The 19,685-nt window shown below is 40.3% G+C and overlaps 1 protein-coding gene and 1 long non-coding RNA gene across 2 annotated transcripts; both read left to right on the top strand.

Moving 5' to 3' along the window:
- Positions 1-4,196: 4,196 nt before the first annotated feature.
- On the top strand, positions 4,197-5,289 carry LOC115179568 (uncharacterized). The gene is made up of 2 exons (XR_003872947.1): positions 4,197-4,328; positions 5,258-5,289. It is a non-coding gene; the product is annotated as an uncharacterized LOC115179568 (long non-coding RNA).
- A 179-nt stretch (positions 5,290-5,468) lies between these two features.
- Positions 5,469-19,119, top strand: LOC115179544 (gastrula zinc finger protein XlCGF71.1). The gene is made up of 2 exons (XM_029741167.1): positions 5,469-5,494; positions 15,894-19,119. Exon 2 carries the CDS (start codon positions 16,334-16,336, stop codon positions 17,153-17,155), a length of 822 nt encoding a protein of 273 aa, XP_029597027.1. The 5' UTR covers positions 5,469-5,494; positions 15,894-16,333; the 3' UTR covers positions 17,156-19,119.
- The last annotated feature ends 566 nt before the right edge of the window (positions 19,120-19,685 follow it).

A 19,685-nucleotide genomic window follows, 5' to 3' on the forward strand; every position in this document is an offset into this window, starting at 1 on the left:
CCACACAAATTACCACCATTCAAATGAATAATTGGTTTACAAGACAAAATAAGAATCTAGCCTATTAAAACAGACAGAGCAGGTCATTTTGATTGTGTGACCTTAGTGACCCTTTAAGCAATGGGAGGGTGTAGTAAAGGCCTTTCTTATGCACAACGCAACTCAGCGTGCCTGGATACAGACTGTAACCATGTATTGTGTGGTTACAGTACCACAAAAACCAGAGGACTTTGGTTTTACGGCTATGACACTCACAGCCATGATAAAATTGTCATAACACATGGGCTCATGTATTATTGCTTAAATATACCATGGCTGTTAGCCAATCAGCTTTCAGGGCTCAAACCACCCAGTTATTAATACAAAATATACTACAGAATAATGACATGTTTGTAGGTACCGTTGACAACAGAGTACACAGTTGTGTTTCTTAATCCCTGCTTTGCGTGATGGCCGTTGAAGTTGAACAAGGACATCAGGCCGTTGGTAAAGAGCCTGAAAGTCAAGCACACATAGGATGTTCTTTGTGAATTGAACACTTTCAAACAGCTGAGGAGATTAGGCTCTTGGATTTACTGTCTTTGTTGCAGACAGTTTGTATCACTAACGATACCGTTAAAATTACTTTCTTATTGGATCCATTCTAAAGATATGACATACCTGTCCATGACCTTGTGGGCACAGTCCTTTGTGTCCTTACCACCAATTTTGCTTAACCTTCCAATCTGTGTCAAGAGACTGTTTGAAACCCTGGAAGTTATGCAGTAACCTCTGTCTCAGTAGGACTAATTAAAAAAATAATAATCAATTCTACAGGCATTGCTTGTAAGAGTGGAATTAACTAATTGTATCGCTTTAGGTAGTGTGAAAACTGCTGACTAAATCTACAGTGTAAATGAAATGTCAAAATAAATGTCAATTTCACCATCAGATTCTGTGCATCCACACTTTGGAGCTGCTTCTCTTGTTGCTCAAAGTCTTGCTCCGCCTCGATCCTCTTGACATGGAACTCAAAGAGTCTTGGGGCTCTGATCTCCCAACATGTTTCACTTCCTCCAATATCTCCACCAATTTAGTTTGGACACACTTCTGAAATGAGAACATTTTGTTGACACTGTGGAAATATGGGGTTGTCACATGCAAGAGGATTCTGACAGACAAGTTGTTGCAAATAAAAGTGAAATTTTACTTGCAATAATACATGTAGTTCAACATTTCAATAATATTCTATATTCTAATAGATTCAGTGTAACTTTAACACAAGTTTCAATTTTGTAGTACATTTTGAGTCGTTCCACAAAATAGGTACCTTTTGAATTAGTGCATCACTTATACATAAAATATCAAAGAATCAAAAGGCACATTTCGTGGAACAATCCACTTACTGGCATTATTCATGGGAAACAGCTCTGGTCTAGCGGAGGGAATGGGAGGGTGAGAGCTGCGATGCTCTTGGCTCCGTTGGGACTGGCAAATAGAAGTCCTGGATGAATCTGCAGAATTCAAAGCCAACTCAGTGTCAACCCAGAGGTAAACAGCAAAAAGAAATAGTAATTGATTTTTGTAAACCTACACACTACAATACATATTTTAAGGATAGTTTTAATCTTCAGTTATCAAGACTGAACATGATGTGTATAATTTCTGCTCATTGTAAAGAAACTAGCACTGATGAGCAAACACATGTCTGTCGTTTGCATATTGTCTGTGTGTGCTCTTTAGTTACTACATAACTGCTCTGACCTTGTCTGGTAGAGTAACAGGATGGATATGGAAACCGTCTGTGCTCTCTGCTCTGGAGGTGGGACTGACTAGTAGAAGCCCTGGATAATTCTGCAACATTCAAAACCAATGAATAAACCTTCCTTAGTAGTTGACCGGTTAGCTGATTAAGATTTCTGGACTTGTCTGGCAAGCTGTACTCTTGACCCACTGTGTGTGAAGTGAGATGGGGAAGGAGAGCATCTAGAACGGCCAGCTGAATCCTTGGATTGCCCTGAAACACAAATAAAAACCCAATTTGGGTGTGATCAGGACAACTTAAAAGCAAGGATTTGGATAGGAAAATGTACATGTACTGTATATCATGTGTGAATAATGGTCCTGGTAGGCAGTGATGCCTGATACAATAAGGAAAATCGCATCTATGCTACTATGTGAAAGGTTTGACATTTCCCACTGACTCTTCAGTTTCTCTTACCCTGTCTAGGCGTGTCCCCATTAAATTCATCCTGGGCTGGGGTAGAGGGAGAACAAGACCGGCTTTTCTGCCTTTTTTGGGACTGCCCAGGTGAACTTCTGGATAGTCCTGCAACAAACATTTAAGCACATGACATACAGTAAATCATGCATGCAATGTCATTAGATGCACATCAAAACCCATAATTTATACATAAAATATCAGAGAGAATCAAAAGGCACACATTTTGTGGAACAATCCACTTACTGGCATTATTCATGGGGAAACAGCTCTGGTCTTAATCAGTTGTGGATGTATAATTATAATCTTCACTCTTCATTTTCTGAAAAAAAGTTCATAGAGGTAAATAGTAAACAAACTGTAGTAATGAATACACTGAGAGCAAGTTTGAACTACAGTTTGACAGTCTGCTTAGCTAGTTAATTTTGGTCAATGCATTTTGCACTCATTCTCCTGTCTTATTTGTAACATATTAACGCCCTCTCTCCTGTGAGCTAACGTTCTTAGCTAGCTAGTTAGTTAACCCATACTACAGTTAGTTAGCAAACCAACCAGCTTCACGGTAGGTACCCAGAGAGTAACGTTGATGTTGGACTCTAGCTAGTTAATTAAAAAAAATGTCTGTCAAAAAACAATGACTCCACACCGGTTACCAGAAAACATAGCTAACCGTAGTCAGCTAAACCGATACAGTAAGCTAGCTGTCAGTACAACTATCAAATATGTTAGCCCTGCTTTCCCATCTAGCTAGCAACTAAGTTGGTGTTAACGTTAGCTAGCTAGCATGCAAGTATCCAGGCAGAGTTTCTTATGTTAGCATAGAGAAAATAATAGTTTGCGACATTAACAGAAACTGATAAATAATATAACAACCTTATAAAATTACAAACGTTTTCAGAAATGTTGAGCTTACAATTATCCGCGTGTCGTTGTTACCCGTCTTGAGGAACAAATGTCGGGTGAATGACTTGCTCTTTCTGCTTCTCCCAGTTTTGAGACATGACGGTTATAAATTGTAATAAATTCCATTGTGATATTGTAAACTAATGATTTGAAATTACAGGTAATTTTCAGTCATTCTGTCTATCAGAATATCTAACAAGCTATTTGATTTTATTTTAAATCAATATATTTCATTACATTGTGTATATCAAAAAAGAATCAATCTTATACTATATGCAATATTGTATTCGTGTATCTCACGCATTTCAATGAGTACAAGCTGATCAGGCTGACCTTCAGCTATATTTGGATCAAAACAGACGGACAATTTTGGGCGAAATAAAGTCTATGATGAACGTCGCCACTGATGCCAAGGCAAAACCAGCGTGAAATTCCCCTTTAACCTGTAGTTGTTGGTTTTATTCAATGCAGGATTCTACATGCAGGAGTTAGTCCGTAGCGGGGTGTGTCTGGTTTTGGGTAGGAAATATGGCGAAGCGGAAGTGCTGTTCGAGTCTGATATCTCCCAGTTCAGTAAAGTTGGTAAGAAGGAATGGAAGACGGAGACAACGAAAAATGGAGCAAACAGACCAAAAATTGTAAATGAATATCGGCTTCTTTTGGAGCGCGATTCATCAACAATTATCTATTTTTGGGAGATCATTTGAGGTCAGGAAGATGGCAAAGGAGGCATGCGCAAAGGTTGAGTCAGTCAGAGTGACCAGTAGTGGTTTTGATTTCATGCGTCGCAGAAGGAGAGAGCATTGTGTTTTTCGGAGCAGGGCACCGATAAAATGTGTTATATCTGGAGTTTCGTTGGAAGAGTGTCTGCCTACTCATGTGATGCTGTAAGATATGCATTGTCAGCTATTGTGAATAAACCACTGCAGTTATGAAATTGATAAAATAATGGCCATGTTTCAAGTGTGGTATTTATTAGGATCCCCATTAGCCGCTGCAAAAGTATCAGAATTGTCCTCTTCTCTCATTGACTTCTCAAACCACGGCTTGGTCTGCTTCACAGACGTTCTCTGAAGTCTCGCGTTGTTACGTCTCTGGGTTTAGAAACTGGTAGTGGAACAGGAAGTTCCGCGCAGGCGCGCATCATTCTTCAGAATAAAGGATACGTCAGAATTGTGCAGTCGAGACGACAACTTCTGTGTCCGTTTCAAATGTATTACTACTGGTATGTAATAGCACGTTCTAATACCGAAAGAACATGTCATAACATGCTAGGTAACATACGTCAAGTTATTATCACGTTTGATAAAGGTTTTATGTGCTATTTTTATGTCAAACCGCATGAGTGAACGTGATCACTTTTTTACAAGTTACATAGAGACTTTTGGTGAGTCTGAGTGGATGTATATCATTTCATTAAGGATCAATTTATTTTCGATTTCTGGGTTCGTTTTACATGTCGTTTTTGGTTTTGTGTAAAATTCACGAGATGGTAAAATGGCGGTTCCCACTCGGTCTGCATCAACGTACTTCAGTGCAGGCAGTGAGGGTGCAGCAGAGAGACAATTTCACGGTTGCACTACTGTTTTGGATCTAAATGTAATGATTATCAGTTTTCTACATGTGTACTGATATTCAGAGACATTCAGTTTCTGTCTATCAGTAAATGTTACTATGGTGTGAACGGAAATACTATTGGTTTTTGATTGGAATAATACAGTGAAGACGAGGTTATTCAGGAAAATAGTACATAGTGCTGCCTAAAACATACTGCAACCTTGTACTAAATGTTTTTTGAGGCATTTATGTTAATTCAGGAGATCTACTATAGATTAAGTTAATTTAGAGTTGTGTAGCCTAATTTCAAGTGTATACTTGGTACTCTGCTCCAGTGAGCTCCTGTCCAAGTCAAGCACAGATCTCATTTTAGTAGATCTGGTAGCTAAGCATTGACAAAACATTAATTAATTCACATTAGACAGTCACCTCAAGTTTCTACTGTTTGAGCTTATGTTCGTCGTATAGAATATTATCTCAACAGTATTGTGGAGCTCCTGCACCTAAAAATAAACCATATTTTTAGAAAATAAAGTATTGACAGTTCTGACACTAACTTTTGAGTCTGTTTCTCTTTATTACTACTGGCTGACTCAGATTAAGTCTGAGGCCGATAACATCAACAGTGAGGACAAACCCAGCCTGCCTCTCTCCTTCCACACTGTCCAAACCTACAGTCACTGGCTCCTGATTGTGACAGTGGAGCCCAGTTTGCTCTGCAGGATCCAGAGATGACATCAGTGAAGCTGGAAGACTGCAGTCAAACACTGGAGCTGAATGTCAACATTAAAGATGAAGAAGAGGAGGAGAAGATTGGGAAATCTGTTTCTCATGGTAAGAGCAGGTTCTATCTAGGTTTGTGTTATTCGTTCCAACTTCCCACTGTGCATGAAAAGTTACTGTAAAACTGTTTTATTTATTTTATTTAACCTTTATTTAACCAGGTAGGCCAGTTGAGAACAAGTTCTCATTTACAACTGCAACCTGGCCAAGATAAAGCAAAGCAGTGTGACAAAAACAACAGAGTTACACATGGAATAAACAAACGTACAGTCAATAACACAATAGAAAAATCTATATGCAGTGTGTGCAAATGTAGTAAGATTAGGGAGGTAAGGCAATAAATAGGCCGTAGTGGCAAAATAATTACAATTTAGCATTAACACTGGAGTGATAGATGTGCAAGTCGAGATACTGGGGTACAAAACAGCAAAAATAAATAACAATATGGGGATGAGGAAGTTGGGTGGGCTATTTACAGATGGGCTGTGTACAGGAGCAGTAAGCTGCTCTGACAGCTGATGCTTAAAGTTAGTGAGGGAGATATGTCTCCAGCTTCAGTGATTTTTGCAATTCGTTCCAGTCATTGGCAGCAGAGAACTGGAAGGACAGGTGGCCAAAAGAGGAGTTGGCTTTGGGGATGACCAGTGAAATATACCTGCTGGAGCGCTTGCTACGGGTGGGTGTTGCTATGGTGACCAGTGAGCTGAGATAACGTGGGGCTTTACCTAGCAAAGACTTATAGATGACCTGGAGCCAGTGGGTTTGGTGACCAATATGAAGCGAGGGTCAGCCAATGAGAGCATACAGGTCGCAGTGGTGGGTAGTATATGGGGCTTTGGTGACAAAACAGATGGCACTGTGATAGACTACATCCAATTTGCAGAGTAGAGTGTTGGAGGCTATTTTGTAAATGACATCGCCGAAGTTGAGGATCGATAGGATAGTCAGTTTTACAAGGGTATGTTCGACAGCATGAGTGAAGGAGGCTTTGTTGCGAAATAGGAAGCCGATTCTAGATTTAATTTTGGTTTGGAGATGCTTAATGTGAGTCTAGAAGAAGTGTTTACAGTCTAACCAGACACTTAGAATATGTGGACAACTACAAATACCTAAGTCAGAACTGTCCAGTTGCACTACTGTTTAAATGCTGAATGTAATGATTATCGGTTTTCTACGTGTGTAATGATATTGACACATTCAGTTTGTCTTTATCTATAAACGTTACTATGGTGTGAACAGGAAATACAATGTTTTTTGAAGTAAAACAGTGAATACAAGGATATTAACGAAAATAGCACATAGTGATGCCTAAAACAAACTGTAACCTTGTACTAAATGGTTTTTGAGTAATTTATGCATTTTTCTTCTATAGGTTAAATATTAGCTCAAAAGTATCATGGAGCTCCTGCACCTAAATATAAACAGTACCGGCACCTATTTCAGTCCAAGTCAAGCACTGAATTAGATAATTGAACAATAAAAGAAATATAATATATTTTTAGAGAATAAAGTGCCAGAACTGTCAAGACCATAACTTTTGTGTCTGTTTCTCAATGTTACTACAGGACAACTAGAATTAAGTCTGAGGCCGGTAACATCAACAATGAGGACAAACCCAGCCTGCCTCTCTCCTTCCACACTGAGTCCAAACCTACAGTCACTGGGTCCTGATTGTGACAGTGGAGCCCAGTTTGCACTGCAGGATCCAGAGATGGCATCAGTGAAGCTGGAAGACTGCAGTCAAACACTGGAGCTGAATGTCAACATTAAAGATGAAGAAGAGGAGGAGAAGATTGGGACATCTGTTTCTCATGGTAAGAGCAGGTTCTATCTAAGTTTGTTGTTCATTCCAACTTCCAACTGTGCGTGAAAAGTTGCAGTAGAACTGTTTCATGATGAACTGTTTCAATGAGAAGGTAGATGTTATTTTATGCTACTCAGACTTGCATACCAGTATTGCCAGCATTTGTTTTATTCACTGGGCTATCTGGAGTGATCAGAGAGTAGACTAAAGAAGTGAAGTAGACAAACTGCCGGTGTTTTACAGTTCTATGAAATGAGTCTGTGTAGTTACTAACCCTTGTGATAGTGAGAGGATGATGATATGATATGAGTCTGTGTAGTTACTAACCCTTGTGATAGTGAGAGGAGGATGATATGAAATGAGTCTGTGTAGTTACTAACCCTTGTGATAGTGAGAGGATGATGATATGATATGAGTCTGTGTAGTTACTAACCCTTGTGATAGTGAGAGGATGATGATATGAAATGAGTCTGTGTAGTTACTAACCCTTGTGATAGTGAGTGGAGGATGATATGAAATGAGTCTGTGTAGTTACTAACCCTTGTGATAGTGAGTGGAGGATGATATGAAATGAGTCTGTGTAGTTACTAACCCTTGTGATAGTGAGTGGAGGATGATATGAAATGAGTCTGTGTAGTTACTAACCCTTGTGATAGTGAATGGAGGATGATATGAAATGAGTCTGTGTAGTTACTAACCCTTGTGATAGTGAGTGGAGGATGATATGAAATGAGTCTGTGTAGTTACTAACCCTTGTGATAGTGAGAGGAGGATGATATGAACTGAGTCTGTGTAGTTACTAACCCTTGTGATAGTGAGTGGAGGATGATATGAAATGAGTCTGTGTAGTTACTAACCCTTGTGATAGTGAGTGGAGGATGATATGAAATGAGTCTGTGTAGTTACTAACCCTTGTGATAGTGAGTGGAGGATGATATGAAATGAGTCTGTGTAGTTACTAACCCTTGTGATAGTGAGTGGAGGATGATATAGGTCATAATTTTTTACTTATGAGTTACTTTTAGAATAGTTTTATTCTCCATTTTGTATTGCACAGCCTACTCATATGAATACGTACAGGTAGCCTAGTGGTTAGAGCATTGAGCCAGTAAACGAAAGGTTGCTGGATCGAATCCCTGAGCTGACAAGGTAAAAATAAACTTGGCAAAGAAAGAGAGGACCTCTTACTGTCAACTGCGTTTATTTTCAGCAAACTTAACGTGTAAATATTTGTATGTAAATAACAAGATTCAACAACTGAGACATAAACTGAACAAGTTCCACAGACATGTGACTAACAGAAATGTAATGTGTCCCTGAACAAGGGGGGGGGGGGGGGTCAAAATCAAAAGTAACAGTCAGTATCTGGTGTGGCCACCAGCTGCATTAAGTACTGCAGTGCATCTCCTCATGGACTGCACCATATTTGCCAGTTCTTGCTGTGAGATGTTACCCCACTCTTCCACCAATGCACCTGCAAGATCCCAGCCATTTCCTGGGGGACTAGCCCTTACCCTCCGTTCCAACAGGTCCCAGACGTGCTCAAAGGGATTGAGATCCGGGCTCTTCGCTGGCCATGGCAAAACACGGACATTCCTGTCTAGCAGGTGTGATGTTCGGATGTACCGATCCTGTTCAGGTGTTGTTACACGTGGTCTATTCCACAGGCCAAAATCAACATCCTCACCAATTCTATGTAAAGGAGATGTGTCCCGGAGGAGGCAGCAGCAGCTAGCCACTTCTCCAGTGCTTACTGTGTAAATTGGGAGGTGCTGGAACCAAAAGTGAGCCTGAGAGGGTTGACCTGGGGGTCTCTGAGGTACCAGAACACATTAAATAAAATACCTTTTATAATAAAGCATTGCATGCATTATCATGACTTTTGCATACTGGCATAATATAATTGTTTTATTTTATTTAACTAGGCAAGTCAGTTTAAGAACAAATTCTTATTTACAATGACGGCCTATGGGACTCCCAATCGCGACCGGATGTGATACAGACTGGATTCGAACCAGAGACTGTTGTGATGCCTTTTGCACTGAGATGCAGTGCCTTAGACCGCTGTGCCACTCGGGAGCAGTGGAGTTGAGCCGCTTACAGAAGTTACACACATGGAGTACATTTTTTGTAGCCTGGAGTCCAGGAAAAATGTGGCCTTTTACAAACGGATTTCATGCAGTTCTACATCATTTTAGATGACTGGGACTGATGACCAAAATGACAGGCTACTTTGACACTGAGACTCTGAGGTCTCTAATCCATCAATAGCCTCGTCCAGGTATGAGGAGAAACACATTGTACAATATGAGGAGGAAGTTATAGTCCTTAACAAGCTTTCCAGTTTCCCTGACTCACCCAATGATGTGCAGCTCACTCACTGGCCAAAAGCTCATCTTTCTCTTGCTTTACTTTGTAAAACAATGCTGTTCGCTCAATAAGCCTATTTGGAAGTTGAAAACTTGGTAACATACAGACAGAGTAGTATTTTATTTTCAGCGGGATCCATTTGCTTTACAACCTGTGTTTTCCAGTGACTGTATTAGAAATATTGCTAAAGGCCTGTTTTGGCTGCATGCTGTTCACTGACAGATTTGCAACACGTTCCTGACTGTAGACATGCCTTTTGATTTGGCTAGTCACAATCCACAGCTAGGCTATTTTATTTAAATTATCTATTGATCCTCTGTAGCTAAATACTCCTGGTGTAGTTTTGGGAATTATTTCATTTCTTTCTGAACAGACCGCAGAGTGCTGCAGCACCTCAACACACTTCCCACAGCTATTATTCTATTAGGAAATAAATGAAGTGCAATGCTGGAGAGATGAGTTGCTGGCTCATGTCTATAACAGCACAGAGAGGGAGAGAGATCATAGAAAGTGAATCTCATTTTAGTTCTGAGAGAGATACAGGCGTGCTTCTCTCTCACCATAGCAATGGCCACGCCTTGGTCTAAATAGGCTACAATGTTGCACAAACCATAAACCTGGGACGGCCCAACATTAATACATTCTTAGAATATCAGGCACGTTTTCACATTACGTTTTTTAGGAGGCATGACAATTAGAAAGTAATTAGGATTTTTACATTGCAAACAGTGGATATTATTTTTTATGCCACTAGAGGTACAGTTTACATGCACTTAGGTTGCACTCATTAAAACTTGTTTTTCAACCACTCCACAAATTTCTTGTTAACAAACTATACTTGGCCTCCCGGGTGGAGCAGTGGTCTCTGGTGGCACAGCCAGAGACCACTGGGTTCGAGCCCAGGCTCTGTCGCAGCCAGCCGCGACCGGGAGGTCCATGGGGCGGCGCACAATTGGCCTAGCGTCGTCCGGGTTAGGGAGGGTTTGGCCGGCAGGGATATCCTTGTCTCGTCGCGCACTAGCGACTCCTGTGTCGGGCCGGGCGCAGTGCACGTTGACCAGGTCGCCAGGTGTACGGTGTTTACTCCGACACATTGGTGCGGCTGGCTTCCGGGTTGGATGTGCATTGTGTCAAGAAGCAGTGCGGCTTGGTTGGGTTGTGTTTCGTAGGACGCATGGCTCTCGACCTTCGACCGTACGGGAGTTGCAGCGATGAGACAAGACTGTAACTACTACCAACTGGATACCACGAAATTGGGGAGAAAAAAAGGGTTCAAATAAATAAATAATATTATTTTTATTTTTTTTACTTTCGTTTTGGCAAGTCGGTTAGGATATCTACTTTGTGCATGACACAAGTAATTTTTCCAGCAATTGTTTATAGACAGATTATTTCACTTATAATTCACTATCATAATTCCAGTGGGTCAGAAGTTTACATACACTAAATTGACTGTGCCTTTAAACAGCTTGGAGAATTCCAGAAAATGATGTCATGGCTTTAGAAGCTTCTGATAGTGTAATTGACATCATTTGAGTCAATTGGAGGTGTAGCTGTGGATGTATTTCAAGGCCTACCTTCAAACTCAGTGCCTCTTTGCTTGACATCATGGGAAAATCAAAAGAAATCAGCCAAGACCTCAGAAAAAAATTGTAGACCTGAAGTCTGGTTCACCTTGGGAGCAATTTCCAAATGCCTGAAGGTACAACGTTCATCTGTACAAACAATAGTACGCAAGTATAAACACCATGGGACCACGCAGCCGTCATACCGCTCAGGAAGACGACACGTTCTGTCTCCTAGAGATGAACATTCCTCTGGTGCGAAAAGTGCAAATCAATCCCAGAACAACAGCAAAGGACCTTGTGAAGATGCTGGAGGAAACGGGTACAAAAGTATCTACATCCACAGTAAAACGAGTCCTATATCGACATTATCTGAAAGGCCGCTCCTTTCAAAACCACCATAAAAAAGCCAGACTACGGTTTGCAACTGCACATGGGGACAAAGATCGTACTTTTTGGAGAAATGTCCTCTGGTCTGATGAAACAAAAATAGAACTCTTTTGCCATAATGACCATCGTTATGTTTGGAGGAAAAAGGGGGAGGCTTGCAAGCTGAAGAACATCATCCCAACCATGAAGCACGGGGGTGGGAGCATCATGCTGTAGGAGGGACTGGTGCACATCACAAAATAGATGGTATCATGAGGATGGAAAATTATGTGGATATATTTAAGCAAATAGGTCTTCCAAATGGACAATGACCCCGAGCATATTTCCAAAGTTGTGGCAAAATGGCTTAACCTCTCAAGTGTGCGTGGGACAGTAGCGTCCCACCTGGCCAACATCCGGTGAAATTGCAGAGCGCGAAATTCAAAAATCCTAAATTCAAATCTTTGACATTCTTGAAAATATGTTATACATCAAAATAAAGCTTAACTTCTTGTTAATCCAGCCGCTGTGTCAGATTTGAAAAAGGCTTTACGGCGAAAGCAAACCATGCGATTATCTGAGGACAGCGCCCCGCATACAAAACCATGAAAAAGATATTTCAACCAGGCAGGTGCGCCACAAAAGTCAGAAATAGCGATATAATTAATGCCTTTTGAAGATCATCTTCTGTTGGCACTCCAAAATGTCCCAGAAACATCACAAATTGTCATTTTGTTCGATAATGTCCTTTTATGTCCCAAAAATGGCAATTTATTTGGCGCTTTTGACGAAGAAATACACCGGTTTAAACTCGCACAACATGCCTACAAAGTATTCAATAAGTTACCTGTAAACTTGGTCCAAACATTTCAAACAATGTTCCTAATCCAACCTCGGGTACCCTAAAACGTAAATAATCAATACAATTTAAGACGGAATAAACTGTTTCTAATACCGGATAAAAACAACATGGAGCATGCTCCTGTTCACGCTCACCAAAACAGTAGAGTCCACCTGGAGTGACACTGAAAATGAATAGGACTCCTTCTTCATTTCTCAAAAGAAAAACATCATACAATTTCTAAAGACTGTTGACATCTAGTGGAAGCCATAGGAACTGCAACCAGGTTCCTAATAATAAGGCTATCCTATAGAAAACCATTGGAAAATCCTATGACCTCAATTTTGTTTTTCTTTGATGTTTTGTCCTCGGGGTTTCGCCTGACAAATCAGTTCTGTTATACTCACATTATTTTAACAGTTTTAGAAGCTTTAGAGTGTTTTCTATCCACTTATTGTGGGACTAACTTATTGTGGGAAGCTTGTGTAAGGCTACCCAAAATGTTTGACCCAAGTTAAACAATTTAAAGGCAATGCTACCAAATACTAATTGAGTGTATGTAAGCTTCTGACCCACTAGGAATGTGATGAAAGAAATAAAAGCTTAAATAAATTATTCTCTCTGCTATTATTCTGACGTTTCACATTTTTAAAATAAAGTGGTGATCCTAACTGAACTAAGACAGGGAATTTTTACTAGGATTAAATGTCAGAAATTGTGAATAACTGAGTTTAATTGTATTTGGCCAAGGTGTATGTAAAACTTCCAACTTCATCTGTAGTCTACCTGACCCTGGCAAATGGGTTCCAGAACGAAAGACTACAAAACTGAGAGGTGCTAGAGGATCCGGCTCAAATTAAGCACCGCCCTTCTCATATAATGAGGTAGGGCCATCCCAAGGATCCCTGAATGCATGGACGATTGCACCAAAGATAGGCCACAACCAGTCGTTTCCGATGGGGAACAGATGAGTCATAGCGGGCAGAGCCAAGCACCAGCTACCGAGATCCAATTGCCGCGTTCTAGCACACATCTGCATATTTCTGTTAGCCACCGCCTCCTCTGTGAAGCACTTGTGTGCAATAACTCATTTCGCCTTTACATTCCTTCTGAACAACGCAATTTAAAAAAATACCCTTTGCAAAAGTTAAAGTCTACAAAACTTAGTCCACTCTGTTCATAACAGATTTTAGTTTTGGGAACAGAACTATATTAAGATCAGATGTTTCATTGATTAGAACATTTGCAGAATGTCGGCAAAAATCCATCTCGTTCCATCTTCTCCTACTGCCGGCCAGCGGGCTTCCTCTCTCTACCATATTTGGTAGTGAGTGGAAACGCAAAGCGGATGCTTCACATTTATTCTTCTGGTGAAATATCTGTCTCATTGTTCAATCTGTGGCTGCACTGTGGTAGTGGGGGAACAGGAAGTTCCAGGCAGGCACACACTATTCTTCAGAATAAAGATAGCGCAAGAACTGTGATGTTAAGAAGATAACCTTTGTGTCCGTTTCTATTTATTAATACAGGTATGGAATAGCAGGTTTAAACTTCCTAATATCAAAAGAACATGTCATTCCATGCTAGGTAACATCCGTGAAGGTATTATCACGTTTGGTAAAGGGTTGATTTGTTATTTTTGTGTCAAACCAAGTGAAGAACGTGATAACTATTTTATGAGCCACATAGCTAGAGACTTTGGGTTTGTCTGAATGGATGTACATAATTTTCTCAATGTCATTTCATAAATAATCCATTTATTTGAGATTTCTGAGTTCGTTTTGCATGTTTTTGGTTTTGTGTAAAATTCACAAGCTGGGAAAACTGCGGCGCCCACTCTGTCTGCGTCAAAGAGAGACAATTTTATGTAGTAATATTCAGACTCATTCAGTTTCTATATTTGTCTATAAATGTTAATATGATGTGAACGGGAAATACAATTGGTTTTTGATTGACATAATACAGTGAAGACAAGGTTATTCAGGAAAATGGTACATAGTGCTGCCTAAAACATACTACAACCTTGTACTAAATGGTTTTTGAGTAATTTATTAATTTATGTAAATCCAAGAAATCTACTATAGGTTAAGATTAGTTACGTTGTGTAGTGTGTACTTTGTCTAATTTGAATAAATTCATGTTTTGTTGTCAATGCTTACCTACCTGATCTATTGACATGAGATGGACAGGAGCTCACTGGAGCTGAGAACCGACACCTCAATTTTCTACTGCTTGAGCTCATGTTCTTATAGAATATTACCTCAACAGTATTGTGGTACTCCTGCACCTAAATATAAACAGTACCGCCCCCAAAATGAGTATCGACAACTATTTCAGTCCAAGTCAAGCACTGATTTAGATAATTGAACAAGAAAAAATATAATATATTGTAATAGAGAATAAAGTGCCAGAACTGTCAAGACAATAACTTTTTGTGTCTGTTATTCATTGTTACTACAGGACGACTAGAAGTAAATCTGAGGCCGGTAACATCAATAGTGAGGACAAACCCAACCTGCCTCTCTCCTTCCACACTGAGTCCAAACCTACAGTCACTGGGTCCTGATTGTGACAGTGGAGCCCAGTTTACACTGCAGGATCCAGAGATGGCATCAGTGAAGCTGGAAGACTGCAGTCAAACACTGGAGCTGAATGTCAACATTAAAGATGAAGAAGAGGAGGAGAAGATTGGGACATCTGTTTCTCATGGTAAGAGCAGGTTGTATCTTACGAAGTTTGCTGTTCATTCCAACTTCTCACTGTGTATGAACAGTTGCAGTAGAACTGTTTCATGATGAACTGTTTCAATGAGAAGGTAGATGTTATTTTATGCTACTCAGACTTGCATACCAGTATTGCCAGCATTTTGTTTTATTCACTGGGTTATCTGGAGTGATCAGAGTAGACTAAAGAAGTGAAGTAGACAAACTGCCAGTGTTTTACAGTTCTATGAAATTATTCTTCTTTTTATAACCTTTTTTTATCTAGGCAAGTCAGTTAAGAACAAATTATTATTTACATTGACGGCCTACCCCCGGCCAAACCCGGATGATGCTGGGCCAATTGTGTGCCGCCCTATGGGACTCCCAATCATGGCCGGATGTGATACAGCCTGGTTACAAACCCTTGTCATAGTGAGTGGAGGATGATATGGCTCATAATGTTCACGACTTTTACCCACTTTTAGAATAGTTTTATTCCCTTCTGTATTGTACAGCCTACTGATATGAATACGTATGTCACCCGGTACAGCCAGAAGAGGACTGGCCACCCCTTTGAGCCTGGTTCCTCTCTACGTTTCTTCCAAGGTTCCTGCTTGCTAGGGAGTTTTTCGTGGCCACTTTGCTTCTACACCTGCATTGCTTGCTCTTTGGGGGTTGAGGCTGGGTTTCTGTAAAGCACTTTGTGACAACTTTTAATGTAATAATGGCTACATAAAATACATGTGATTGACATGTATATCACACCAACTGTATGTTTCTTCTGATGTTGTTCACACAGGAGACTATGTTGAGACATCCTCTACATCCAGAGTGCAACAGCAGGAAGATCACAGAGCTAAGAGGTCTCACCACTGCCCACATTGTGAGGAGATTTTCCCATTTCTATCAAAGCTAAAAATACACCTCAAAATACACCCAGGAGAGAATCGGTATTCCTATACTGACGGTGGGAAGAATTTCACAACATCCAAGGCTCTGACAGTTCATCAGAGAGTGCACACAAGAGAGAAGACTTACTCCTGCTCTGACTGTGTAAAATGCTTCACAACATCAACTTGGCTAAAAGTTCATCAGAGAACACACACAGGAGAGAAGCCTTACTCCTGCGCTGATTGTATAAAATGCTTCACAACATCAGCTAAGCTAAAAGTTCATCAGAGAACACACACAGGAGAGAAGCCTTACTTCTGCTCTGCCTGTGGGGCGAGTTTCTCTCTAATGTGCAACTTAAAACGACATGAACGTATACACACAGAGAAGCTTTACTCCTGCTCTGACTGTGCGGCGAGTTTCTCTCTACTGTGCAAATTAAAACGACATGAATGCATACACACAGGAGAGAAGCCTTACTCCTGCTCTGACTGTGGAAAGAGTTTCTCTCGACTGGGCCACTTAAAAACACATGAACAAAAACATACAGGAGAGAAGCCTTACTCCTGCTCTGACTGTGGAAAGAGTTTCTCTCTACTGGGCCACTTAAAAATACACCAACATATACATACTGGAGAGAAGCCTTACTCCTGCTCTGACTGTGGAAAGAGCTTCTCTCGACCGGGCCACTTAAAAACACATGAACAAAAACATACAGGAGAGAAGCCTTACTCCTGCTCTGACTGTGGAAAATGCTTCACAACATCAACTGAGCTAAAAATTCATCAAAGAACACACACAGGAGAGAAGCCGTACTCCTGCTCTGAGTGTGTAAAATGCTTCCCAACATCAACCAGGCTAAAAGTCCATCAGAGAACACACACAGGAGAGAAGCCTTACATCTGCTCTGACTGTGCGGCGAGTTTCTCTCTACTGTGTAACTTAAAACGACATGAAAGTATACACACAGGAGAGAAGCCTTACTCTTGTTCTGACTGTGCGGCGAGTTTCTCTCTACTGTGTAACTTAAAACGACATGAACGTATACACACAGGAGAGAAGCCTTATCACTGCACTGACTGTGAGAAGAGGTTCTACAGATTGGGCCATTTAAAAAGACACCAATGTATACATAAAGGAGAGAAGCCTCATTTCTCTAAGACCAGCTAAGATTAGACACTCCACTTAAGTATCATGTCATTAAATAATTGGCAGTGAAGAAAGTGTAAAACACTATTGTAACCCTATAGTTTCTCACTGGGAGAGAACTGTGCCGAGGAAAGGGAGCGTTATAGCATGTTAGCCTCTCTTTACTTTACTGATCAGTGTGCACCTTGTCAGTTTTGTTAATCTCAATAACTTTACATTAGAAACTAACTTAGGGTTGAATATCCTCTGTGAGACGTCTCACAATGGAGTCTGATGGTTGACTGGGTGGTACTGCTTCCCTCTGCAGTTTTCTGTGGGAATGAGCTGGTAGACACAACATACTCTGAGTGTACAAAACATTAAGGACACCATGACATAGACTGACCAGGTGAATCCAGGTGAAAAGCTATGATCCTTAATGATGTATTTGTGGTGTATTTATTATGGATCCCCATTTGCTTTCATCAAAAAACAAGAAACTGCGGTGGGCTAAGGAATGAAAAGACTGGACACTGGAAAATTGGAAATATATTGCCTGGTCTGATGAATCCTGGTTCCTGCTGTTTCACGCTGATGGGAGGACTAGGGTATGGAGGAAACCACGAGTACATGCATCCAGTGGTGGGAAAATTACCTGTCATATTTAAGTAAAAGTAATGGTACCTTAATAGAAAATTACTCATGTGAAAGTCACCCATTAAAATACTACTTGAGTAAAAGTATTTGGTTGTAAATATACTTAAGTATCAAAAGTAAAAGTATGAATAATTTCAAATTCTTTAAATTAAGCAGACCAGATTGCACAATTGTCTTTTTTTAATTTTATATTACGGATACCCAGGGGCACATTCCAACACATAATTTACAAACGGAGCATTTGTGTTTAGTGAGTCCGCCAGATCAGAGGCAGTAGGGATGACCAGGGATGTTATCTTGAGAAGTGTGTGAATTGGACCACTTTCTGTCACGCTAATCATAAAAAATGTACGGAGTACTTTTGGGTGTCAGGGAAAATGTATGAAGTAAAAAATATTTTATTTTCTTTAGGAATGTAGTGAAATAAAAGTAGAAGTTGTCAACAATATAAATAGTAAAGTACAGATACCCCCAAAAACGACTTAAGTAGTTCTTCAAAAAAAATTACTTCATTACTTTACACCACTATATGCATCCATGCCGTGTGTAGGCATTGCAGGCTGGTGGTGTGATGGCGTGGGGTGTTTTCAGGGCCCACATTGGGCCCCTTGATAAAAGATGAACAATGTTTGAATGCTGCAGGATGTCTAAACATCATTGCCAATCAGGAGCATCCCTTCATGGCAGCAGTGTATCCATCTGCAAATAGATTTTTTCAGCAGGATTATGCCCCATGCCACAAGGCTTGTCCAGGAATGGTTCCATGGAAACCGTGACAGTGAATTCAGCTTACTGCAGTGGCCTGCCGAGTCACCAGATCTCAATCCAATTGTGCATCTGTGGGAGGAGATGGAACAAGCTTTTCGGAGTAGATCCACTCCCAGCCAACTTGACACAATTGTAGGAAGCATTGGAGTCATCATGGACCAGCATCCCTGTGGAACACTCTCAACACCTTGGACAGTCCATGTCGTGATGATTTGAGGATGTTCTGAGGATAAAGGGGGGTGCAACTCAATATTAGGAAGGTGTTCCTAATGTTTTGTACACTCAGTGTATATCAGATAAAGATGGTGTGATGATCAGTTTTTAGCATTAGTTTGGGTGGATTATTTTATATTACTAAACTATTTTGTTTAATGATAAATGTAGAGCTTGTATGTATATCATGCACTTTTTGAAATCTGTCATTGTGCCCTTGAGCAAGGCAATTAACCCTTATTTGTCCAGTAAGTCGCTCTTATCCAGAGATCTGCTAAATTACACAAATGTAATGAAAAATGTCTGTACATGTATTCATGTTCGGCAACCTCTCTTGTGTATAATTAAATGAAATAAACAGTTTGAAGTGAAATACTGTATATACAATACACAACATTACTGCTTTGTTGACCCTGTCCCTCTGGCCAGGGTAATAGTAAGCTGGATTTTGCAGCTGCTGTTGTTAGTAGCCTACAGTTTCCATACAATACAGCATGTCAGATCACAAATGATTAGGTGTATAGGCTTCTACATTTTTGAAAGAGTTTTTGCTTGTGTCTCTTAACTTTTCCTTGTGGTAAAAATGTGGGTAAAACAAAGTGTGAATTAAAAGTGTGAATCTCGGAGCATCGTAGCACCATTAGGTTCAGGAAATCCACTTTTTGGAAGCGAACCACTCGATTTCGTCCCTACGTTATATCGGCATCGAACATGTCACCCTCCCTAGGAGAGGGGGTGACACTGACAATTTATTAAAACGAGAGGCTGCCTGGATCTTTCATTTAAAGACCCTTGCTCCCTTCGGTCTCAACGTAGACTTTGATCTGAAGCCATTCTTGTGATTGTGCTATTCATTGTAAATGTTTGTAGGCCTATGTAGCAAAATTGTATCTATGATCGTATGCTCTCATTCATGTTTTTAGCATGTTATTTT

This window comes from Salmo trutta, chromosome 39 (assembly GCF_901001165.1).
Source record: "Salmo trutta chromosome 39, fSalTru1.1, whole genome shotgun sequence".
Taxonomy (NCBI): domain Eukaryota; kingdom Metazoa; phylum Chordata; class Actinopteri; order Salmoniformes; family Salmonidae; genus Salmo; species Salmo trutta.

Coding starts and splice junctions, on each gene's coding strand:
- LOC115179544 (XM_029741167.1), top strand. CDS start 16,334: ATGTGCAACTTAAAACGACATGAACGTATACACACAGAGAAGCTTTAC.